At 45.2% G+C, this 25,663-nt stretch overlaps 2 protein-coding genes and 1 long non-coding RNA gene across 3 annotated transcripts; 2 read left to right on the top strand and 1 right to left on the bottom strand.

Moving 5' to 3' along the window:
• Positions 1-10,263, top strand: GLOD5 (glyoxalase domain containing 5). The gene is made up of 4 exons (XM_090264963.1): positions 1-100; positions 5,479-5,616; positions 8,562-8,717; positions 9,918-10,263. The coding sequence occupies exons 1-4, from the start codon at positions 38-40 to the stop codon at positions 10,041-10,043; spliced, it is 483 nt and encodes a 160-aa protein (XP_090121089.1). The 5' UTR covers positions 1-37; the 3' UTR covers positions 10,044-10,263.
• LOC149991451 (uncharacterized) lies at positions 4,926-19,808 on the bottom strand. The gene is made up of 4 exons (XR_016508607.1): positions 19,737-19,808; positions 15,707-15,927; positions 7,258-7,426; positions 4,926-5,290 (listed from the first exon to the last, which is right to left on the bottom strand). It is a non-coding gene; the product is annotated as an uncharacterized LOC149991451 (long non-coding RNA).
• Positions 18,386-25,483, top strand: GATA1 (GATA binding protein 1). Its single transcript, XM_090264962.1, has 6 exons — positions 18,386-18,499; positions 22,269-22,501; positions 22,993-23,370; positions 23,472-23,617; positions 24,133-24,258; positions 24,959-25,483. Exons 2-6 carry the CDS (start codon positions 22,288-22,290, stop codon positions 25,328-25,330), a joined length of 1,236 nt encoding a protein of 411 aa, XP_090121088.1. The 5' UTR covers positions 18,386-18,499; positions 22,269-22,287; the 3' UTR covers positions 25,331-25,483.
• The last annotated feature ends 180 nt before the right edge of the window (positions 25,484-25,663 follow it).

Here is a 25,663-nt window from a genome sequence, read left to right as displayed (position 1 = left end):
TGTCTGGAGGCCCCAGGGCAAGGACATTTAGCCTGCCATGCTGTGCTATCTTCTCTCCAGGTTGCCGGCCAGAATGTGGGGCAGGATTTCAGAGAAGCAGGTGAATGGGGTGGTCCCTGAGGGCCTGGGGCATAAGTGTTGGCACTAAGGCTGGGGAACTCCCAGCCCAGGTCTGGTAACCTGCTTCCCTTCCATGCTGGCTATCCTCGTTTGCTGACACCCATTTTACCCCCTTCCTCTCTTTTTCTTCCTCTTTCAAAGACAAGCAGATGGCAGCAGAGGGACACGGAAAGGCCCTGCTCCAACATGCAGTCAGCCATCAACATGTCTGCAGGGGTGGATCTGGCTGAGTGCTGGCTTCCTTAATCCCTCAGGGTGGCTCAGGGGAGCTAGTTCAACCAGGGACATTAGGATGGGGCAGTGTAGGGAGAGGCCAGGAAACAGAACTGACCTTGAGGTTTGGCATAAGAAATCCAGGGGCCACTGGCACCTTGAAGGGGACCTTAAAGAGGACTTTATAGAAAGACAGAAGCCTTCCTTGTAAAGGAGGCAGGAGGGAGGGCATCGTGGTCTGGGCATTCTACTATCTATACAGGGTTATTGTGAGGAATAAAATGGACTCTTTTGTATAGTGCTTAGAATAAGGCATATAGTAAGCCTTATGTGATTACTATGTGTTATTTATCACTTTATAAATCTTGCTTTGACAACCCTGAATAATCGGGCCCTTGCCTTCCCCTCCTGCTCATACCTCACTCACCCTTGAATTTTTTTTTTTTTTTTGCCTGTGGTTTTTTAAAAATTTTATTATTTTTTTAATATGCTTTATTGTTTACGCTATTACAGTTGTCCCAATTTCTTTTCCCTTTGTTCCCCTCCACCCAGTGACTCCTCTCCCTCCAGTTGTACCCCCCCTTAGTCCATGCCCATTGGTTGTGGATATAGTTCTTTTCAACGTTTTCCTGTCTATTCCATTCCCTCCTACTATGCTTCTTTTTTTTTTTTTTTAATTTTTTTATTTTGGTTTTTCAATTACAGTTGTCCCCTTTTCCCCCAATTTCTCTCCCCCACCCAACCCACCCCCTCTCCCGCAATCATATCCCTCCCCGTTGTCCATGTCCATGAGTCTTTCATACAGGCTCTTTAATTAAACCCTTCCCTTACTTATCCCCCTTCTCTCCCTCTCCCCTCCCCCCTATTGACTGCTATTCTGCTCTTTGTTCTATTTAGTTCCTTTGTTTGTGTTGTTCTTTAGTTTCCTGTATTAGGTGATATCATATGGTATTTTTCTTTCTTTGCCTGGCTTATTTCACTAAGCATAATTCTCTCTAGTTCCATCCATGTTGTTGCAAATGGCAGGAGTTCCTTCTTTCTTTCTGCTACATAGTATTCCATTGTGTAAATGTACCACAGTTTTTTGATCCACTCATCTACAGATGGGCACTTAGGTTGTTTCCAGCACTTAGCTATTGTAAACAGTGCTGCAATGAACATAGGAGTGCATAAGTTCTTTTGAATTGGGGTTTCAAGATTCTTCGGGTATAATCCTAGTAGTGGAGTCGCTGGTTCAAAAGGCAGTTCCATTTTTAATCTTTTGAGGTATTTCCATACTGTTCTCCATAGTGGCTGCACCAGTCTGCATTCCCACCAACAGTGCAGTAGGGTTCCCGTTTCTCCACATCCTCGCCATGGGAAAACATATTTGCCAATGACATCACAGACAGGGGACTGATTTCCAAAATATATAAAGAGCTGATACGACTCAACATCAAGAAAACAAACAACCCAATTAAAAAATGGGCAAGGGACCTGAACAAACACTTCTCCGAAGAGGACATACAGAAGGTCCATAGACACATGAAAAAATGCTCAACATCATTAGCCATCAGGGAGATGCAAATAAAAACCACAATGAGATACCATTTTACTATGCTTCTTAATTCTTGTACTATCTCCCTCCCTTTATCCCCACCCCGCTGGCCTCCCCCCAGTATGTTCCCCATACCTATAATTGTTTTCCCACTCTTGTTGCCTACTTGGTCTGCCTTTGTTTCAATTCCCTAGCTTCTGTTATTGCTTGTTGTGATAATTTTCATTTTAATGTTCAGAGTTTTGATCCTCCTTCTCCTAAACGAGTCCCTTTAACATTTCCTATAACAGTGATTTGGATCTGATAAACTCCTTCAGTTTTAGTTTGTCCTGGAAGCAGTTTCTCTGCCCTTCTATTCTGAATGACAGCTTCGCTGGATAGAGTAATTGTGGTTGTAGGTTTTTGCTTTTCATTACTTTGAATATTTCTTGCCAGTCCCTTCTTGCCTGCAGAGTTTCTTTTGAGAAATCAGCTGAGAGTCTTATTGGGACTCCTTTGTATGTAATTCTCTTCTTTTCTCTTGCTGCTTTTAAGATTCTCTCTTTATTCTTAATTTTTGACATTTTGATTATAATGTGTCTTGGTGTGGTCCTCCCTGGGTCCAGTTTTTTTGGAACTCTCTGTGCTTCCTGGACCTGTAAGTCTATTTCCTTCCCCAAGTTAGGGAAGTTCTGCTTCATTATTTTTCCACATATTTTTTTCACTTTCTAGTTCTTCTTCTTCACCTTCTGGCAGCCCTATGATTCGGATGTTGGCCCTCTTATAGATGTCCAATAAGTTTCTGAGCCTCTCCTCATTTTCCTCACTTCTCGTTTCCTCTTTCTGCATTGGTTGACTGTTTGTTCCTTCCCTATGTTCCGATTTGTTGATTTGATACCTGGTTTTCTTGCCCTTACCACTAGTTTTGTATGTGTTTTTTTTTTCATTTCAGCAGGACTAGCCTTCATTCTTTCCCCATCTTGTTTAAGATCTGCTGTTAGGTCTGTAAGCATTTTTATAACCAAAGCTCTGAACCGAGTCTAAGATTTCCTGTCTGCTGAGCCATTAGATTAGATATTTGCTGTCTGGTCAGCTGCGTCACTGGGATCTCTATCATGATCTGTGCCATCCTTACCATTTTGTGTTTACCTTTGCTTCCTGGGCAGGGCTGTCACACCTCCTACGCTATAGGGGGCAGAGCCCTGTGCACTCATCACAGCTGGGTGACCTGTCTCACCACACTGTGGTGTTTTCTGCTGGGGTGGGGGTCCAAGATGGATTCCTGCCGTTCGCTCTCCACTGAGAGACTAGGAGCCTCCTCCTCCGTCCCCATCCCCTCCGGGCCTTACAGTCCAAGGCAATGGAAGTCTGCCTTCTCCGGCTTTGGAATCGCAAGCTGACGGGTCTGATCTGCAGCTGGGGGTGCTTCCCAGGTGCTTCTTGCCTCCGCGTAAATATGGGTGTCTGTGCTTACCACTGTCCTGCCTCTGTCGCTGCTGCTGCTGCCGCGGACAGCACAGCTTGACCTCTCCGCCCCGGCTTGGCCCCTCCTACCTGTCTGGATGAGCACCACTTCTTTATAACTTCATATGTTGGACTTCCTTTTATTTTCAGGAACTTCTGGTTATTTCTGGTTTTGCAGTAGTTGTATTCCTTCTTAGTTGTGGAGGGAGATGGAGCCTGTCAGTCTAGGCCTCCATCTTGGCCGGAAGTCTCCTGTCTCACCCTTGGATTTTAAGCCACACTGGCCTTCCTCCTGTTCCTTCAGAGAGCCAGTCTTGCCCATCCTCAAATTTGCAAAGATGGAGCTCCCCATATACAAAACAGGATCTGGGGAATGAATCTGAGCTGGTAGGGTATTGAAAAATGGGAAGAATAGGTTGAGTTGATTTCCAAAAGACTACCAAAATTGAGGATGCACCCCGACTGGTGTGGCTCAACAGACTGAGTGCCAGTCTGCGAACCAAGGGGTCGCCAGTTCGATTTCCAGTCAGGGCACATGCCTGGGTTGTGAGCCAGGTCCCCTGTTGGGGGTGTGCAAAAGGCAACCACACATCAATGTTTCTCTCCCTCTCATTTTCTCTCCCTTCCCTTCTCTCTAAAAATAAATAAATAAATAAATAAATTTAAATTGGGGATGTGGCTAAGCGGTGCTTAACGAAAATCTATAGCTCTAAATGCATATGAGAAAAGTTGGTTCTTCAAACAAATTAATAAAACCCGGAGGTAGATTTCTAAACACACATGCCCGGAGACATTTATTCCATCTGAGATGCTCCCTTGTTTTTTATCTTCTCTGATCATAGCTGCAGAATGGGAAAAGAGGGGACTGCGTTAACCCTTTGAGTGCCATGGGTAATTTGAAATTTGGATCAACAGGAGAAAAAGTTATATCAATATATAACCTGAGGTACAAAAAAAGAGAACAAAACGTAAAATATGGATAATTCCATTGTTATTTACATTTATAGCCATCGAAAAAAAGAGTCACTGGGAGCGACGCTGGCACTTTTGGAAAAATTTGTCAGCGTTGCTCACAGCAACATTGCCACTCAAAGGGTTAAATTGGCCAATGGAAGATTTGTACTCTTAGCGTTGGGCCTCCTCTGTGTCTTGTCATTTCTTGCAAAAGAGATAAATTTCATCTTGGGGAAAACAAGAAAGGGTTTGGTCTTGGTTTCCAGTCCCCTTATCTTTACCTCTCTCCCTCTGGAAGGAGAAAGAGAACAAGAAAGCAGTGGAGAGTGGTCATGGAAGACACACTCGCTCTTCTGAATCTACACATGGGCAACAATACTTCACTAAAGCCTCCTCCCAGGCCTTGACAAATGTGGCTCAGTTAGTTGGTCATTTTCCTGCAAAGCTAAAGGGCACATGCTTGGGTTGTGGGTTGGGTCCCCGTTAGGGGCACATACAAAAGGCAACCGATCGATGTTTCTCTCCCACTCTTTCTCCCTCCCTTCCCCTCTCTCTAAAAAATAAACAAAACCTTTTATATTTAGAATTAGCAAGCTTGACTCAGTTTAGATTATCCCAATTTTGTTGGCAACATCCAAAACATCATAGTCTAGAGTCAGTGGAACATATGCCTTCTTCTCTCCATCAGGCCTGATCAGGGTGTTGACATTGGCCACATCAATATCATAGAGCTTCTTCACAGACTGTTTGATCTGGTGCTTGTTGGCCCTGACATCCACAGTGAACATAAGTGTATTATTATCTTCTATTTTCTTCATGGCTGACTTGGTAGTCAGAGGCAACTTGATGATAGCGTAGTGGCCAAGTTGTCTTAGGGCTCCGGAAGGTGGGTGATGGGTGGATCTTCTCTTTTTTGTGTGGCTGTGGATGCCTTTCAGCACTGCTTTCTTTGCCTTCAAAGCCTTTGCCTTGGATTTGGCTTTGGGAGGGACAGGGGCTTCCTTCTTCACTTTGTGGCACCATCTTCATGAAAAGGTAAATAAAATCTTTTTTAAAAAGTTTCCTCCCGTGACTTTCCCCTTTAAATAGGAGTGAGGAGGAATTATACTCATTGGGGAGGTAAGGGGAGGTAAGGTGAAGGAAATAGGAAACTTGGGTGTGACTAGTAACAATGTGATCTCTTCTGAATTTCTTTTTTTTTTTTTTTTTAGTTATGGAGGCACAGCTGTCAGATCCCTTCCCCATGTCTTATCCATAGACTTGACCACATCGTGATGACAGTAAAGAGTATCAAAGACACCACCATGTTTTATTCCAAGATTCTGGGCATGGAGATCATAACATTCAAGGTAACTAATTATGCAAATGCCAAACTTTACGTGGAGTAAAATTTGATTATAATACTTTAAAAAGTAACTTAAAAAACCCACAAGAAATCTGTGAGATGAATTTAAAGGATCAGTAAAGGAGATTCCAAACTCTGAATAGTGGAACTTTCAGAGAGGGAATGGAGAAATGGAGGGAAGGAAATTACCATAGAAATAATTCAAGAGAAATTTCCAGTCTTTTAATGGAAAGGGTTAACTGAATATCCAGTACATTGACAATTACATATACTCTTATGAGATTACAGAATATCAAAGTGAAATTAAAGATATTAAGAACTTTCAGAGAGGTTAAAAAGAAAATAGTTCAACTACAAAGGAAAAAGAAATATGCGGATGTCAGAGTTCCCAATATTCACATCAATGACTAGGGGACAACTGAAAAGCACCTACAAGATTCTCAGGGAAAAAAGTTCAACCTAGAATTCTATGTTCAACCAAAGTATTAATCAAGGTGAAGATAGAATAAAACATTCTTAGACATAAGACTCAGAAATTTTGCCCACTTGTTTTGAAAATTGAGATTATGTTACATTAAAATGACTGATTAGGCAGGAATAAGGAAGACATAAAAGTCAGGACACAGTAGATCCTAAGGGGAAGATCCCAGAAAGTACCTAGAGTATAATCAGTCCAATTTGGAACAGGAGAAAGTTCCCAAGAAAGAGAGATTCTAGGAAGAAAGGAGGTTTACAGAGATTGAATACTATCCTTGAGAATTTGAAACAACTTAAAAAGTGGGAAATGCAGAGAAAGCAAAATATGTATATTTAATTGAAAGGGCCCATAAAATGGCAAACAGGATAAAAATTTTAAACCTAACATGGAATGCTATGCATTAAAATAGAATTATGCAACATCAGACTGGATGTATACAAAGCAAGGTGGACAGGTCTTAAAAAAATCACACTGAGTAGAAAATGAAGAAACAGAATTAGGTCTACAGCATGGTACCATTTATAACATACGTACAAAGAACAATAATACACTTTTTACAATAACTTATGAAAACCAAACATCAAACACATTGTAATGGTTCACTAGGGTGGGGACAGGAGTGAAGAATGGAGATAAAAAGAACAAATGCATAAAGAAAACTAGAGAGGGGCCTTGCATGGACCAATAGTGATAATGAAGTATATGATGCCTCAACTCCCTGTACTTAGACATACTGGAGTGAAATCTCAGTATATATAGGATCAAAAATAGTCCTAAATGCTCCAAGAGTGGAGGGTGACTGTATCATCTACAAAATAATGAAAATCAGATTAATATCAGACTTCTTATCAGCAATACCAGATTCAGGAAGACAACATCACATATGTAATGACTTGCAACCCCAAATTCTATACTCAGCCAAACTATCATTCAAGTGTAAAACTGAAATAAAGCCATTTTCTAATAGAGTGGATGTGGTATCAATCATGGTGATATAAAAGAAAGAAATGTAAAAATGATACAAGAAATGGCAGAGATTGGGAGGCACAGAAGAAGAGACATGAAGAGAAGAATAGTAGGGCCAATGAGATACTAGCTGTAGTTCATTCATCAAAACATAAAGATACAAGTGGATTATTTAAAAATTATAAAGGAACCAGCTCTGACCTGTATGGCTCAGTTGGTTGGGCGTTGTCCTGCAAAGCGAAAGGTCACTGGTCCAATTCCTGGTCAGGGCACATGCCTGGGTTGAGGGTTCAGTTCCCTGTCTGGGCATGTGCAAGAGGCAACTCATCAATGTTTCTCTCCCTTTCTTTCTCCTTGCCTTCCCCTTTCTCTAAAAAGAAATAAATTAAATTAAATTAATTATAAAGGAACCAAAAGAGGAACTACAAATCATGATAGAATTCTATTGGGAGAAGTAGTAATGTGGATGAGCTAAATTCTCATTTATCATAGCAGGGAGAAGATAGAGATGTCTAAAATTGTTAAATCAAGAAATAGTGGTACATCATTTAGGGACTGTGTCTGAAGGCACATACGAGAAAGCCCAACTAACAGTAGGTAAAGAATAGAGAGTTTTCTTTTTCTCTTATTCAACAACCAGTAGAGAGGCAGGCAATCCATGGCTGGGAAAAAGGAGGAAGTGAATGGGCAAAAAATGCTAGCTTGCCCTGGCTGGTGTTGTTCAGTGGGTTGACTACTGGCCTGCAAATGAAAGAGTAGCCAGTTCAATTCCCAGTCAGGACACGTTCCTGGGTTGTGGGCCATGTTCCCAGTAGGGGGCGCATGAGGCAACCACACATTGATGTTTCTGTCCCTCTCTTTCTCCTTCCCTTCCCCTCTCTCTAAAAATAAATAAATAATATTTTTTTAAAAAGTGCTAACTCAGAGAGGTGGGAAGATTCCCAGAAGCCCCACCCACAGTGTCTGCTGACATTATTTGGATTGTCTTTATAAGTAAAAAGGTAGAAATGTATATTAAGTAGGCAAATTGCTGTTTCTGCCATAGGTAGTATCAACATATTATTTGAAGATAGGGAAATAATTTCCAGGAGAAATAAACACACATACGTTAAAAGTTGAGTCTAGCCCTGGCTGGTGTGGCTCAGTTGGTTGGAGCGTCCTCCCACAACCTGAAAAATTGTAGGTCGATTCTTGATCAGGCCACATACACCAGTCCGGGCATGTGCAGGAAGCAACTAATTGATGCTTTGCATCAATATATCTTTCTCTCCCTTCCTCTCTCTTTAAAAAGCAATGAAAAAATGTCCTTGGCTGAGGATTAAAAAAAAAAAAAAAGGCAATTGCCTCTAAGGAATGAGATTGGGGGGGGGCACAGGATTGTTGTCGTTGTTTTCATTAAAGGCCCTGTTCTACTTTTATAAAACCTTATTGGGGTAGGTAGGGAGAATTTTGCCTCACACTCTTCTTGGGGGTTTAGCTCTAGGTTGTTTTCCCTCTCCAAATAGGGAGACAGGAAAGCATTGTGTTTTGGAGACCAGAAAATTAACCTTCACGAAATGGGAAAGGAATTTGAACCCAAAGCTGCTCACCCAGTTCCTGGCTCCCTGGACATATGTCTGATCACAGAGGCACCTTTGGAGGAAATGGTCCAGCACCTCAAGGTGAGTCAGACTTCCATTCTTTTTGAGAAAGCTGCTGCAGATGTGGTGAAAACAGAAGCATAACCTAGGAAGGTCTTCCTCAAACTTCAGGCATATGAGGTTTCCTCACATCCACAATGGTTTACTCATTTTTATTGACAGCATTTTTTCACGTAAACAAATGTATTTTAAAAGAAAACTTTAGTTCTGGCCAGCATGGCTTAGTTGATTGGGCCTCATCCCACAAACAGAGGGGTTGTTGGTTCGATTCCCAGCCTGGGCGCATGCGTTGTGCTCCATCCCCCCGATGCCTGCGGAAGGCAGCAGATCAGTGTTTCTCTCTCACATCCATGTTTCTCTCCCTCTGTCTCCCTCCCTTACCCTCTCTCTAAAAAAAATAAAAATAAAGGAAACTTTACATTGCCCTTGTAAAACAATTACCTAAATTCTCTTTACATAGATACATTTATATAAAATGTTCAACCAAGTAAAGGAAAAACCCATTATATCTTGGCACAAAGAGAAGGTAACTGTAACAACAAACAGCTATAAAAGCATCACAATGTCATTTGAGTCTAGCTATTTGCATTCTGTGAACTCTCTGAGCCTGACATTCCAAATAGAGATTTGGCAGGTGGTTACAGAGGTGCTAAGGACTTGTTAGCATCCACCAGAGACTTTCCTCTTCGTATAATCAGAAGGATTGAAAAAGGATCGAAGAGGAAATAATTTCTAATTTGCTATTATTTAATGTTGGTGTCCCTGTAACACTTACAATTATTTCATGTAAAGGAGGCATTGGTTCTTCTGTTGGGCAATACAGGTCAAGGTCTTGAATATATGTATTCTGTGTAAATGTTCTAGACTCCTTTTTTGGGACGTATCAGTGAAAAGGTCTTGTTTGGAAGTAAAGCAGGGAAAGCATAGGGGTTAAGAGTATGGACTTGGGCCTAGACTTGCTGGGTTTGAATTCTGACTCTACCACTTACTAAATAGCACTAGACACTGTTATCATCATCCCCATTTTACAGATGAGGAAACTGAGGTTTAGGGCAGTTATCTTCCCCAGATCATACAGCTGGTACGTGGCTGGACCAGAGGGAAGGAGGGAATGGTAGATGAGGTCAGAAAGATACAGGGGCCGTCTACGCCACTATATAAGGAATTAAATTTTGGTCTCACACATGGAAGATGATGAATGACTTCTGTCTTCTACTTCAGGCTTGTGATGTTCCCATTGAGGAGGGTCCAGTCCCCAGAACGGGGGCAAAAGGGCCCATTATGTCCATCTACTTCCGAGATCCTGACAGAAACCTGATTGAGGTGTCCAACTACATTTCCTTGTGATTGAAGCTGGCACTCCTCCATTTTGTTCCCTGCAATGTTGCCCTCTTCCTTCCTTCCTTCAGACCCTCACCCAGACCCAAAGACCTCCAAGGGCTGACAAGTTAGGCACTTCCCACATCCTGCTGGGGGAACCTGAGATGGGTCTGGGACTAAACCTACAAGACTGAATATTCTCCTTCCAAGCTGCTCCAATAAATTAATAAACTCTCAATTAATATGAGTTCTTTGTTATTATTGTATTGGTGTTATATATGGGTGTTTGTCTAGCACATGAGGTCTCTGAGCCCTTTGGGGGTCAGGGATTGGGGTATGACATCTCTGAGAACCAAATACAGGGTCAGGCCCTTGGGATTCAAGGTCTCTTAACAGATTTCTCCTTGTCCATGAACCCATCCTTTTTTATCCCTTTAGACTCATCTCACTCCTTCCAGGTTCTGCCTGTTGTTTCCTCCACCTCAGAAGCCTCACTGAGCCCCAAGATCTTCATGATTCCCATGAGATCTTCAAGGACCAGCCCAAATGATACTACCTCCTCTTGGTGTGCCTTATCTGGTCTCACCCCCAGGGGATGTGGCACCTTCTACCTTTGGATCTGGTAAGTCTGTACTCATCTCAATTGATGCTCAGCTCCTGACAGAGTAGATGGGACAAAGACACATTTCTTGTTTCTGTACTCCCACCACTATCACACCATTCACTCACTCAATTAATAAACATATATTGAGCACCTATTGGGTGCTTGGCCCTATTTCAGGCCTTGGAGAGACAGCATTGAACAGAAGAAGCAAACATATCTGTGTTTGTGGAGCTACCATTCTAGTGGGAGAGATACAAAATAAATAAAATTAAGTAAGGAAAATACTAAGTGTGTTAGAGGATGATAAATGCTTTGAAGAAAAAGAAAACATAGAAAAGAGGGAACACATAAAAATCACTAGGGCAGCTTCCAATGTGTAATAGGATTGTCAGGGAAACCTCACTGAGGAGATATTTGAGCACAGACCTGCATAGATAAGGGAAAAGTTGCACTGATTGCTGAAGGAAGAGCATACCAGGCAGAGAAGAGCCAGTGCAAAGGCCCTAAAGCATGAATGTGCCTAGAGTGTGTGAAGAACAGCAAGAGACCAGTGAGGAGGAAGAGGAAGCAGTGAGTGACAGACTGGATGAGTTCACCAAGAGAGAAAATGTCAACTAGAGAAGAGGCCCAAAGACATTCAGAGTTCTCAAACAAGGGGAGGAACCAGCAAATGAGGTAGGCATAGAGAGAAGGGAAGAATACAGCTTCCTGAATGAATGAATGAATGACAGATGAAGGAGCATCTATGAAAGTCTCTTGAGGTGAGGGAGTCCCTAGTCTTGTGTCTTCTGGTCTCTAAACAGTCCCCCCACCCAGATGGTAATTCAGCCAGGTCCTATGAGTGAACCCCAGGGATGCCCAAAAATGCTGGGAATAGAGGATATGTATGGATATGTTTTAGCGCATGAAAGACTTTGCTAAAAGCTGTAGCAGGTTTCCTGCCTATTTTAAAAAGACAGCTTGCTTTGGATCCAGATATTATATGCCTAGAGATAGATGATTTATTGAAAGAAGGAAGGAAGAGGGAGAGAGACAGGGAGGGAGGGGAGAGAGGGAAGGGTGGATGAATGAATGGTTAGGTAGGTGGGTGGATGGATAGATGGGTGGGTAGATGGATGGGTAGATGGACTAATATCCCCTGCCCCTGGAGAAACTCTTTCACATGTTTTGCTCAGAAAGGAGAATATGAGTTTGTACATTACAAATTTGCTGTAATAGGGGGAAAAAACCTAGAAACAACCCAAATGTCTACCAGCAGATGAATGGTTAAACAAACCATGGTATTTCCATTCCATTACTGCTCAGTAATAAAAAGGAATAAGTTTATGAGGCTAGCATTAACCTTATGTCAAAACCAGACAAAGATGTAACAAGAAAACTTACAGACCATTATCTCATGAATATAAATGTAAAAATCTTCAACAAAATACTAGTAAATAGAATTCAGCAATATACAAAAGGATTATATAAATATATATATATATAATGTTATATATGTAATATAACATAACCAAGTGGAATACAAGATTGGTTCAACATATGAAATCAATCAATGCAAATACACCAGATTAACAGAATAAAGTATAAAAAGTACATAATTTCATAGATGCAGAAAAAAGCATTTGACAAAATTCAACACCCTTTTATGATAAAAACATTCAACAAGCTAGGAATACAAGAGGACTTCCTCAGCCTGATAAAGGGCATTTACAAAAAACCTGCAGCTAACATCATACTTAATGGTGAAATACAGAAAACTTTCTCCTGAAGATCAGGAACAAGTCAGGGATGTCTCCTCTCACCACATCTGTTGAACATTGTACTGGGGGTTCTAGTCAAGGCAATTAGGTAAGAAAAGAAATAAAAGTCATTCACATTGAAAAAAGAAGTCTCTATTTGCACATGGCATGATTTTTTACTCAGAAAAATCTTAAGAAACCTACAACAAAACCATTATATAGCCTCTTCCAGAAAGTGACCAGAGGTGACCTCTGAAAATGGTTCACTATTCGCTACACCCAGAAAACCCCACGAAGTCATGCAAATCGAGAGGTTCGAATCTTCGTGTTCACTTTAAGAACACATGTGAAACTGCCCAAGCCATCAAGGGTATGCACATTCGGAAGGCCACCAAGTATCTGGAAGATGTCACTTTAAAGAAGCAGTGTGTCCCCTTCCATCGATACAATGGGGGGAGTTGGTAGGTGTGCCCAGGCCAAACAGTGGGGCTGGACACAGGGTTGATGGCCCAAAAAGAGTGCTGAGTTTTTGCTGCACATGCTGAAAAATGCAGAGAGTAATGCTGAACTTAAGGGTTTAGATGTGGATTCTCTGGTCATCAAGCACATCCAGGTGAACAAAGCTCCCAAGATGCGACGCAGAACTTACAGAGCTCACGGGCGGATTAATCCGTACATGAGCTCTCCCTGCCACATTGAGATGATCCTCGCTGAAAAGGAGCAGATCGTTCCTAAATCAGAAGAGGAGGTGGCACAGAAGAAAAAGATATCCCAGAGGAAACTGAAGAAACAAAAGCTTATGGCCCGGGAGTAAATTCAGCATAAAATAAATACTAATAAAAGTAAAAAAAAAAAATACCATTATATATAATACACACACACACGAGCTCAGCAAGATTATAGGATACAAGGTCACACAAAATTAATCATATTTCTAAACACTAACAGTGAACAATCCAAAAATGAAATTAAGAAAACGATTCCATTTACAATAGCATCAAAAAAATACTTAGTAATAAATTTAACAAAATATGTATAAGACTTGTACGCTGAAAACTGTAAAACATTGTTGATGGAAATTAAAGGAGACTAAATAAATAGAAAGACATCACATGTTTACAGATAAAAGACTTTATAGTGTTAAGATGGTGATACTCCCCAAATTAATGTACAGATTTTATGAAATCCCTATCAGAACCCCATCTTACTTCTTTGCAGAAATTGAAAAACTGTTCCTAAAATTCACATGGAAATGCTACGGACCCAGAACGGTTACTACAATCTTGAAAAAGAAAAACACAGTTGGAGGACTCACACTTCCTAATTTAAAAACTTACTACATAGCTACTGTGGTACTGGCAGAAAAAAAAAATAGATTAGTGGAATAGAATCCAGAGTCCAGAAATAATACATTATGGGCAACTGATTTTTCACAAGTGTGTCAAGACAAGTTAATGGAGAAAGAAGAGTCTCTTGAACAGATGGTGCTGGGGCAGCTGAACATCCACATGCAAAAATGAACACCTCACACCAGATACAAAAATCAACTCAAAATGAACCAAAGACCTAAATGTAACAGCTAAAACTATTAGAAGAAAATATAGGAGTGAATCTTCGTCACCTTGCATTAGGCAATGGTTTCTTAGATATGACATATGACACCAAAAGCATAAGCAACCAAAGAAAAAATAGATAAATTGGACTTTGTCAAAACTAAAAGCTTTTGTGCTTCAAAAGACACTCACGAAAATGAAAAGACAGCCCACAAACAGGAGAAAATATTTGCAAATTGCCTATCTATAATAGTCTAGCATCCAGAATATATAAAAAACTCTTACAACTCAAAAATAAAAAGATAAATAACCCTATTAAAAATGGGCAAGGAATTTGAATAGACATTTCTCTAACGAAGATGTGCAACTGGTCAATAAGCACATGAAAAGGTGTTCAACATCCTAAGTAATTAGGAAAATGTAAATCAAAACCACATCAAACCCACCAATATGGCTAGAATCAAAAAGCAGGACAATATCAAGTGTTGGAACGGGTGTGGATAAATTGGAACCCTCATACCACTGCTGTGGAGAACACTTTTGCAGTTCCTTAAAAAGTTAAACAGAATTACCCTAAGACCCTGTAATTTTATTCCTCATATTGTATGATTCCATTTATATGAAATGTCCAAAACAGGCAAATCCATGAGACAGAAATTAGCTTAGTGGTTGCCAGGGGCTTGGGGGAAGCAGAAATACAATGGGAAATAACTACTAATGGGTACAGGGCTTCTTTTGGGTGTGGTGAACATGTTCTAGAACTAGGTAGTGTTGATAATTGCACAACCGTGTGATTAGCCTAATCACTGAAATGTATAATTTAAAAGGGTGTATTTTATGGTATGTGACTTATATCTTAATAAAAAAGAGTGAACTACTGGTGCACACAACAATCTGGACGGATGGACAGACATTATGCTGAGCAAAAAAGCACATACTGTATGACTCCATTTATATCAAGTTCAAAAACAGGCCTCAAAGCCCCAGAATCCTATGTTGTTTATGGGAACATACATATGTAGTAATCAGCATAAAAATAGTCATGAGGAAGATAAACACCAAACTCAAGGCACTGGAAGGAAAAAGGGAGTTGGAATTGGTACAAGAACTTTTAACTGTATCTGTAATATGATTTCTTTTTAAAAGGATTTGAAGTAAATAAGGCAGTTTTCTATCCCCATCCTGGTGGACTCCACAGTCTGGATGAGGCATGAATAGTCCAAATGCCATGGACTGGCACCAAGCTCTAGAACACCAGAAACTGCCATAATGGAGGGAACCAGCCAGGGAAGACTTCAGAAAATAGAGGACAATGGGGCTGAGTCTCAAATGGAGGTATAACAGAGAGGATGCTTGGCTGGGACACTCCACACACCCCCTCACCCCACCTCCGGCTCTCGTGGGTCTCCCCCAAAGCCTGGCCTGGCCCCACTGATTCCCTTATCTGCCTACTCCCAGCTGCCTCCCTGCTGGCTGAACTGTAGCCGCAGACTTCTGGGCCTGTGCCTCCTCCACGGGATGGGGGAGGGAATAGGGTGAGGCTTGGCCTCAGAGCCTTAGGGTTTCTGGCTCTTGATGGAGGCAGGGCTCTGAGGCCCCCAGTCCCCACCCTTCACTTCCCTTCCTGAGCCCTTTCTCCCTCCAGCTATGAAGAAATTGGCCATGAGTCTAGCGGCCAAACCTTTGTGTGAGACATGCCTCCAGCCTGCCCTTCCCCAGGAGGACAGATTTCCCTACCTCTCCCCCTACACTGCAACTGCTGTTTATAGTAATAATAACGTTGAGGAGAGTTACCTTTACAGAGCTCACTGTTCATGGTGTGCCAGGCAGTCCCTGTGTTGAGTGGCATCTCAACATTTGATGTGGGCTCTTTGATTGTACCCATTTTTTCAGGTGAAGGAACTGGGCTCAGAGGGTGGCTTGCCCAGGAATCATGCAGCAAATCAGTGTCAGAGCTGAGACAAGAACCCAGGGCCTTGGGCGAACATCTTCATTTCTCTGTGCTTACTCCCAGTCTGGAAAATAGGGGCAATTATATGCACTTATACCACAAGGACCTGATGAGCATGGGATGAAATTATGTATGGAGAGCACTTAGCACAGTGCCTGGGGTGGCCTGGCAAGCACTGTTGCTGTTGTTATTATATTAGTGCTAAGAAAAGTATCAGCATCAGAATCAGTATTATTATCCTTATTGTTGATAGAATTAGGAAGAATAACAATTATTAGTTTTAGAAATAGTATTAGTGTTAACAATAGCACTACTATTAGATTGGAATTAGCATTAGTATTGTTATCATTATTAAAATTAGTATTAGTTAGTATCAATATTAGAATATTAGTATTAGTCATTAGAATTGGTATTGGTGTCAGCATATTATCATCATCATCAGTAATAGAATTAGTAGTAGTTCTACTGAAAAAGGTTCAAGTACTATCCCTCATGTACAGTAGGTACTCAATTAATAAATAAGAATACTTAACAGTTGTTGAGATTCCAGATTCAACTGAGTTAAAATCACTTAACGGATTAAATCCCATTCAGTGGCCCTATCACCCTATGGAGTAACCACTGTTATTACCAGATCTTTACAGATGAGGAACTGAGGTCCAGAGCAGATAGCAACTCACCCAAGGCCACACAGTGAGTTGGTGGTAGGGTGGTCTATAAATGAGAGTGGGTCGGCTCCAGAGTGGAAATCATCTTCACTTAAGTCATTGGGGTCTTTTTCCCTTGTTCTTACCAGTGAGGGCTCGGCATGGGCATGGCACATAGCAGTAGCTCAACAAATTCCAAGTTATGGTCTTGCTCCCTTTCCTCCTCAAAACTCCCATTTTGCATATGATGACACCAAGGTCAGAGAGACAAGATGAGGATGGGGAACCCCCTCTGGGGTGGGCCATGGGTAAGCTGACCCCACTGACCCAGCGCTTCCTCTTTGCCATCTTCCCTCAGTGGGTTTCAGTCTCCCCATCTGTAGAATGGGTAGTCTGGAGAGTGCCCTGTCCCATGGAGTTCTAGGACTGTGACTGTGTAGTCTTACCCCCTTCCCTATGGGGGTTCAAGTTGGACAACTACTTTGTGTACTGTGTGCATGTGTCTAATAATTTCATATGGATAAGTTCTCCAGAACAGGCCAGGCATGGGTCTATGATAGTATGAGACACAGGTTGTTGTCATTGTCATTACTATTTGGGGGAGGTAGGACAGGGCAGGAAGGTGGGAACTGAGATGCAGAGGCCCAGGGACTCTCTGAGGGTCCCACTCAGCAGGTTGAGGGCAGAACCACAGGTCACATGGGTCCACCTCAATCTACATTCTCTTGTCCCACCAACGCCAGCACCACCTGCCCAGGGTGTACACAGACTGCCACGTAGGATCTCATGGACTTTCTCTCAAACTCTCTGTCTCTGAATATCTGTCTTGTCCCCCTCTCCACAGCATTGACTTTTGTCTCCACTTGTGCCATTGGCCTGTCATTTTCAGGCTTTATCTGTCCCTTCTGTCCATCTCTAGTTCTCCTCCTCTTTGTCTATCTATCTCTTTAACTGTCTCTGGCTCTCTCTGTGCATCTCTCTCCCTCTTTTGGTCTCTCCTTTCATTCTGTGCCCTCTGCCTCCTTCCAGCTCGGTGTTTTTTCTCTGTTTATCTCTCCATGTCTCTGGATTTCCATCTCACTCTTCTTTATCCCTTCAGTTTTCCTCCCTTCCCCAACCCAGCCCACTCCTCAAGGACCCTCAGAGGAACCAGCCTCTATTCCCCTCTATTTCCCGCCTCCAGAACAGCATGGCGGGCAAGAAATTGAGGCCACTGTCCCTGGGTGCCCCCCCATCCCCACCCCCCATCCCAAGACAGCCTGTTACCGCGGAGCCAACAGCCACTGTGGCCTCCATCTGATAAGACTTATCTGCTGCCCCAGGGCAGGCCAGAGCTGGCGTAAGCCCCAGTGGGGCGCTGAGCGAGTGTGCCACTGCCTCCCACCAGCCCTGGTCTGGCTCCTGGGCAGCTGGGCCTGGGTCGTCGAGATGTCCTAAGAGTTCTGGTTCAAATCCCATTGAACCTCTCTGAGCCTCATTATTCTCGTCTGCAAAATGGGTATAGTCACATCCCTCCTTTCCCCTGTGGCTAGGAAGACTCACATACATACATAAGTGTTCAGCCCACACTTGGCCCAACACACAGTAGGGGCTTTACAAATACTGAAAAGCCCAGCAGAGTAATGAAACCGTATCTGCTATTTTCATTTTATCTTAGCTTCAGCCCATATTGTTTGCTTGGACACTGAAGACCATGGGAGCCCAAGTCAAACAGGGTCCAAGAATTCATGGGGTGGGCAGGTGGGGTGGAGGGATATCCCCACTGCCCAAGAGGTGCCCCACCAGCAGGGGACCCGCCCCCTCCCCTGGTCCGCCCCACCCACTGGTGTACCAGCCACTCCCTGGGGAGGAGGGAGGAGGGAGAGGGGACGGAGGGAGGGAGGGAGGAAGGGAGCCTCAAAGGCCAAGGGCAGCCAGGACATCCCCTGGGATCACACTGAGCTCGCCACATCCCCAAAGCAGCTGAACCCTCTGCACCAACCAGCCCAGGTCAGTCTCAGCCCCCCAAGAGTCCCCAGCAAGGCAAACTCTGGGCCTGCTGCCGCTTACCTCAAGGCTACTCCTCCAGCCTGCTTCAGGTTCCCCAACCTACCATTGGCCCCCAAAGTATCTACCACCCCCAAATCCCTTGACAGCTTCTCCAGACTACCTTTGTCTTTCCAACCCCAACCCCTACACCAAACCTATCGCCCTACCCCCTCTCGACCCTGACTCCCATCTACACCTTCCAAAATATGTCCCCCTGATCCCTTAATGCTCCCTATACCCCATCTCTGCCCTCTAAAACATGCCTTTATCCTCCAAATACTATTTCTGCCCCAAATCTGATTTTTACTTACCCAAACTTGTCTCTGTCTCCAGATTCCCCCCCAAAACTCAATTTCCCTCCCCGAGTATTTCTGTTTCCCAAGTTCTGTCTGCTCAATGTCTTTGCCTTTGCTCTAATTTCTCCCTTTGATCCCCCAACCTATCTCTGGGCTGCCAAACCCTAGCTGCATCCTCTTACTCCCATGTCTGCCTCTCAGACCTTGTATTTGTTCCCTGTGACTTCTCTCTGATCCCTCCAAACCATTGCTTTCCCCCAACACCTTGCCTGCACATCAAAATAGCTTTGCCACCCCAAACACCAAGTCTCCTCCTCCAAATATGTTCTGTCATATGAATCCTTTCATCTGCCTTTCCTAAATCCCATCTAAGCTCCAAAATGTCTCTGTCCACTAGATCTCCTCTTTGGCCCAAGATCTTTCTCTACTCCAATTCTATCTCAGTTCTAAAACTCCTCCTGTGCTCCCATAACCCATCTCTAATCATCAGACACATTTCTCCCACTCCAAACCCACCTTTGACCCCTAAAACTTCATCTCTGCTCCAGTAAAACCCTTGGACCCCCAGACTTTTCCATGACCCTCAGAATCCATCTCTGACTCCCAAACTACATCTCCAACTTCTCAACTTTCTCTCTCACTCTCAAAGTTCACCCCTGATTCTCAACCTTGTCTCCGCTTTCACAATCTATTTCTGATCCTAAAATGTGACCTTTCAAGGTTGTCACTGCTCCTCAAACCCCGTATTTGCTTTCCAAAACCTCATAGCTATACCCCAAACCTGATTCCTTAATCTCTATCTGACCCTCAACCCCTCCCAAGACAGATCTGCCTTCAGACCCCATTTCTGCTCCCTTTAGCCCTGAGGGACCCTCCCTTGTGGGCTGGAATAAGAACGTTACCTGGGGTGAGGGGCTGGGCGAGGGGCTGGGCCGAGGGAGAGTTGAGGGTGCCGGCCTGCTGCCTGCTGCCAGTTGGGGCAGCACTTACTCTAGTGGGGCAGCTGATAAGGAGCTTTCATATCCCCCAGCCTCGAGATAAACTTTATCTCTGTCTGGAGAGTGATAACTGGGTGGAGGGGGGGCTGGGCCCCTGCCATGAGAGGGGTGGGCAGCCCTGGACCCACCAAGGTGTCAGGTACAGGGGCCAGAGGGGTGCTGGAGGGAGATTATGGGAAGTGAGATGAGGATGAAGGGATAAAGGAACAGTTGTGATAGAGACAAAAAGCAGGAGACACACGGGGAAACAGAGAGAGAAGGGAGGGAGAAATAAAGAGAAAGATGGGGAGAAAAAGAATTAGAGGGGGGAAAGAAGAAGAGACATGCCGAAAGAGAAAGGAGAAACAGAGAGAGACTCAGAAAGAATAAGAGAGATAGAGGGACAGCAGGAGAGCAAGCCCAGAGACAGAGAGAGAGAGAGAGAGAGAGAGAGAGAGAGAGAGAGAGAGAGAGAGAGAGAGAGACTGAAATAGAGCCGTGGAGAGACAGACAGGAAAGAGATGGAGGCTGAGATGAGGAGGCAAGACACCCTCCCTGGGGAGAGACCCTAGGGCCTAGGTTGGTTGTGGGCATATCCACAGGCCATCCCTTTCCCAGCATAACCCCCAACCCTGGGCCCAGCCCTTAGCCTGTCTACACAGTGGGTTACGTAGGCAGGGAATTTGAAGATGCCCTTCCATTCTAGCCCATCACTCCATCCTACAGACAGGGAAACTAAGGCCTTCAGGTTCACAAGGACAGGGGTAGGTTTCATAGATTCTCATCTGGGGCTGTGTGCAGTGGGGTGTGGTCAGAAAGTAAAACAAATATGGAAATCAGGCCATAGGGCCCAGAGAGAGAGACAACAGGGAGAGACAAACAAGCAGAAAGAGACAGAGTAGGAGTGATGTAGATATGAATGGGGAGGGAGAAACAGAAAAGATACAAAAAGAGCTAAGAGAAACAAGAAGAGACAAAGACAGAGAACTAAAGATGGAAAGAAACAATCATAGAGATAGAGACACGGAAAGACAGGGAAAAGAAGAGAAAAACATTGTACATTTATAAAGGCACAGAAGGAGAGAGCAATATATATTACGGTAGCACAGAGAAATGGAAAGAAATGCAGAGAGCCAGACTCGAGAAGAAACAGAGTGTCAGAGAAAAAGAGACCCAGAGAGACAGAGATACATACAGGGAAGAATAGCGGTAAAGGGGCATAGACCAAGCCGCCATTTCACAGGTCTTAGTTTGGCCCCATCACCACCTCCTATCTGGAAAATGGGGAAACTGAGGCCTGGGGATGGTTGGGACTGAAGGAAACAGAAAGCAGAACTATGGCCAGCCTCCCCAGGGGAGTGGGTGTCAGTAAAGGGAACACCTCCCACCTGTCCCCCTTCTCAGAGGAAGCCAGTGGCCTTTGGGTGATTTCAAAAGTTGGGTGGGGATGACAGAGATAAGCAGTGGGGGATACTGACCCCCCCATGGAGCAGGGAGGAACTCTGTGTGCAGACTCAACTGAGGTGGGGGAAGGGGAGTCAAGCCGGAAACCTTGGGGTTTCTGAGAAAGTCAGAAGGCAAGATGCAGTAGATAGGGATGAAACTGGGGATCACAAGAGGGTGAGCCCTTAAGTCCCAAGGGGTGACCAAGGGGTTCATGGGACTCTGATTCTGTACCCCAACCCATCCCACCCAGACTCCTCTAGAGGGGGAGGGGAGGGAAGATGGGGGCAGACAGAGAAGAAGTGGAGGAAGAGGGGAGGACAAAATGAGGAGAGGGAGAAAGATGAACAGAGAGGGAGAGAAGAATAAAGAAGAGAGGAGAGAGGAGGATAGGGAAAGGGACTGGAAGGGAAGACAAAAGAAGAGGAAAGAGGAGTGGAGGAGATGTAGAAATAGAAGGAGAGAAGGTGGCTGAGGGGAAGGAGGGGAGAGAAGAAGGAACAGAAAGCAGAAGAGAAAAGGGTGGGGAGAGAGAATGGGGGCAAGGGAGAGGAAGAGGGGAAGAGGGGGGAAGAGAGGAGGAAGAAGAGAAGTTGAGTGAGAGCAGGGAAAAGAAGGGAGGGGAGGGAGGGAGAGGAAAGAGAAGGGAGGAGGAGGAAGAAGAGAAGGAAAGGGAGGGAGGAAGAGGAGAAGGAAGAGAAGGGGCTTTAGGAGAGAGAGGAAGAGGGAGGGAGGAGAGGAAAAACAAATAGGGCAAGAAGGGGAGGAGAATCGGAAAGGAAAAGAGGATAGTGAGTGAGATGATAAGAGTGTAAGGCTAGGGAAAGATGAGGAAGAAGTGAGAAGGGAGGAAAGAGAGGAGGGGAAGGGGGAGAAGGTACCTAGGGAGATAGAAAGAAAGGAGGGATATAATGATTGAGGGGATGGAGTGGGAGGAGAGAGAAGGGAGGAAAGAGGGGCTGTGGAGGGAATGGGGAGGATTTCTATGTCTGAGGACCCCTCCTGTCCTCACAGGTCAAACCTCAGAGGCCCCATGGAGTTCCCTGGTCTGGGGGCCCTGGGGACCTCTGAGCCCCTGCCCCAGTTTGTGGACCCTGCCCTGGTGTCCTCACTACCAGAGTCAGGGGTCTTCTTCCCCTCTGGGCCTGAGGGCTTGGATGCAACAGCCTCCTCTGCGAGCACCGCCTCAGCTACAGCTGCTGCACTGGCCTACTATAGAGATGCTGAGGCCTACAGACACTCCCCAGGTAACTCCTTAGGGTGGCATTCCTCGCACTGGTTCCATGATGTTGGGTTTTCCATTGAGACCCTTAGCTAGGGCAGAATCCCACAATGAGACCATCTTAAAAATCACCAGAAGCCTGCACATGGCTGTGCTGATTACTTCCCCTGGTTAAGTCCAGACCAGGTAATGCCCATGCTCCTCATTCAGCCACATTGGAAACAGGTTGGAAGTAGGTGTTTATGGCCCTAGTTATTGAGTGATCCACGGCGTTTTAAATCACGACAGTTACCCTCAAAGCCCATTTGGAAATGGCTGGAGGTTACTGCAGTTGCCAGAGTGACCAGTGGGGCTCAGGATCCACGAGTCACTCAATGGCCAACAGCTGTTCTGGAAACCTATGGAAATGTTGGAAAATTGGTCACTATGTTGGGGTTGTTGGGTACCACTGTACCCTGAAAGCAGAATGACTACTGTTCTGTCCTTTCTTCCTTCCCATACCCACTCCTGCAACAGTCTTTCAGGTGTATCCATTGCTCAACTGTATGGAGGGGATCCCAGGGAGCTCACCATATGCCAGCTGGGCCTATGGCAAGACTGGCCTCTACTCTTCCTCAACTGTGTGCCCCACCCGCGAGGACTCCCCTCCCCAGGCCCCAGAAGATCCAGATGGGAAAGGCAGCAGCAGTTTCCTGGAGACCTTAAAGACGGAACGACTGAGTCCAGACCTCTTGACACTGGGGCCTGCACTGCCTTCATCAATCCCTGTCCCCACCAGTGCCTATGGGGGCCCTGACTTTCCCAGTAACTTCTTTTCTCCCACTGGAAGCCCCCTCAATCCAGCAGCCTATTCCTCCCCCAAGCTCCGTGGAACCCTGCCCCTGGCCACCTGTGGTGAGGTTCCCAAAAGGGACAGGGAGGTTGACATATGGGGGCATCCAAGGCAAAGTTGGGCTGAGCCCTGGCTCCCTCTTCCCCTCTGTCCACCTCACCAGAGGCCAGGGAATGTGTGAACTGTGGAGCAACAGCCACTCCACTGTGGCGGCGGGACAGAACAGGCCACTACCTGTGCAACGCATGTGGCCTCTATCACAAGATGAATGGGCAAAACAGGCCCCTGATTCGGCCCAAGAAACGCCTGGTAAGACCCCAGGCCTGCCTCCCCTTACCCAGGTACTGCTGTTCTCACCCCGTGCAGTGAATCCCTGTTCTCACACTACAAGAAGCCACATCCCCCATCCCTTCCCCATCCATACACGAGCACAGCTTTGTACAGGAGTGCCTATCCTCAACCTACCCTCAGGCTGCAAGCAGGAATCCTGTCCACTCTCTCCACAGCAGTTTTCACACTTGGCTGCACACTGGGATCACCTTGGGGCCCTCCCCTAGGTGTGTTGATTTAATTGGTCTGGGGTGCTGCCTGGGCATGAGATGGATTTCAACTCCCTCATTGATTCCAATGTCTGCCACAGTTAAGAACTATTGATGCAGTCCCCCACACAACATGGAAAGCCCTGGGACAGGAGGCCATGTCCTTGTCCCATAGCGAATCCACGGTCCACACCCTGTACACGAAGACCTGCCTTCACCCTGACCCTCATCTCTTGTGTCCTCCATCCCCCAGTGCACTGATCCTCACATTCTTACTTCCCCCAGATTGTCAGCAAACGGGCAGGTACCCAGTGCACCAACTGCCAGACAACAACCACAACACTGTGGCGGAGAAATGCCAGTGGGGACCCTGTGTGCAATGCCTGCGGCCTCTACTACAAGCTACACCAGGTGTGCCCTGCCTCGTGGAGCCTCCCCCTTCTCCTCTGCATCCTGCTAACCCTCCCTTCCTTCTCCTGCTTTTCCTTTCCTGTATTCTTCCTATCTCCCCTTCCTTCTCCTTTTCACTCCTTTCCTCTTATCCCTGTTATCTTCTCCCTCCTCCTTCCCCCTCATCCCTCTCTTCACCTCCATCTCCTTTTTTCCTTCCATTCCCTCCTGCACCCTTCTCTCTTCTTTGTTTCTCATCTCCTTCCTCCTCCCCTCCAGCCATCAGCTAGTCCTATGGCTAGAGGCTTCTCCCAGCCTTTCCCCCAGCTTAGGGCCTTACAAACTCATGATTCCTTAGGACAGCGGTTCTCAACCTGTGGGTTGCGACCCCTTTGGGTGTCAAATGAACCCTTTCACAGGGGTCGCCTAAGACCATCAGAAAACAAATATATAATTACATATTGTTTTTGTGATTAATCACTATGCTTTAGTTATGGCTGGGGGTCACCACAACATGAGGAACTGTATTAAAGGGTCACGGCATTAAGGAGGTTGAGAACCACTGCCTTAGGACAACATCTGTGCCACAAGTGGGGCCTGCACCCCTAGTCCTTGACCCAATTCACTATTCTTAAGGAGTAGGGTAGAAAGGGTATCCCTGGTGGAGTCACAGAGGCAAAGGTCTTAAGTTGGAAAACACTCATGGTCTCCCTTTTCTCAGGTGAACCGACCACTGACCATGCGGAAGGATGGCATTCAGACTAGAAACCGCAAGGCATCTGGAAAAGGGAAAAAGAAACGGGGATCAAGTCTGGGAGGTACAGGAACAGCAGAAGGACCAGCTGGTGGCTTCATGGTGGTGGCTGGAGGCGGCGGTAGTGGGAATTGTGGGGAAGTTGCCTCAGGTTTGACATTGGGCCCACCTGGTACTGCCCATCTCTACCAAGGCCTGGGCCCTGTGGTGCTGTCAGGGTCTGTTAGCCACCTCATGCCTTTCCCAGGGCCCCTGTTGGGTTCGCCTACAGGCTCCTTCCCCACAGGCCCCATGCCTCCCACCACCACCACCACTGTGGTGGCACCACTCAGCTCATGAGGACACAGAGCATGGCCTCAGAGCAGGCAGGTAGGGTCCCTCTCCTCTTGTAGCCAGTAGTCTATACAACCCAACCCTCTAGGTGCCAGACACTCCTTGGTCTGGACCTTCAAAGCTTTTGTAAAATAAAACTATCAAAGTCCTGAAATTGGAGGTGTGAGTCTGTGTGGAACTGAATAAAGAGCCGGGGTAGGTGGGGTGTGTAATTGTGTCTGCAATTCTTTGATGATGGTGTGAGGCGGTGTGAGACAGCATGTGTGACCTGGCACATGTGACCCTTCATGATAGTGGGCTATGATGTACAATTATAACAGTGTATGTGAAACTGCGTGT

The sequence above is a fragment of the Furipterus horrens genome, unplaced genomic scaffold, assembly GCF_987537825.1.
Source record: "Furipterus horrens unplaced genomic scaffold, mFurHor1.1.pri manual_scaffold_17, whole genome shotgun sequence".
Taxonomy (NCBI): domain Eukaryota; kingdom Metazoa; phylum Chordata; class Mammalia; order Chiroptera; family Furipteridae; genus Furipterus; species Furipterus horrens.
Note: the sequence above shows the minus strand (reverse complement) of the source record. Positions and strands in the feature narration are given on the sequence as shown.

What these genes read in the sequence shown, in the direction of transcription:
- GATA1 (XM_090264962.1), top strand. Translation starts at nt 22,288, where the DNA reads ATGGAGTTCCCTGGTCTGGGGGCCCTGGGGACCTCTGAGCCCCTGCCC. An exon ending in GGCCTACAGACACTCCCCAG is followed by an intron (nt 22,502 to 22,992) that starts GTAACTCCTTAG and finishes CTCCTGCAACAG; the next exon opens with TCTTTCAGGTGTATCCATTG. An exon ending in TCTACTACAAGCTACACCAG is followed by an intron (nt 24,259 to 24,958) that starts GTGTGCCCTGCC and finishes CCCTTTTCTCAG; the next exon opens with GTGAACCGACCACTGACCAT.
- GLOD5 (XM_090264963.1), top strand. Translation starts at nt 38, where the DNA reads ATGCTGTGCTATCTTCTCTCCAGGTTGCCGGCCAGAATGTGGGGCAGG. An exon ending in GCAGGATTTCAGAGAAGCAG is followed by an intron (nt 101 to 5,478) that starts GTGAATGGGGTG and finishes TTTTTTTTTTAG; the next exon opens with TTATGGAGGCACAGCTGTCA. An exon ending in TGGAGATCATAACATTCAAG is followed by an intron (nt 5,617 to 8,561) that starts GTAACTAATTAT and finishes CTCTCCAAATAG; the next exon opens with GGAGACAGGAAAGCATTGTG.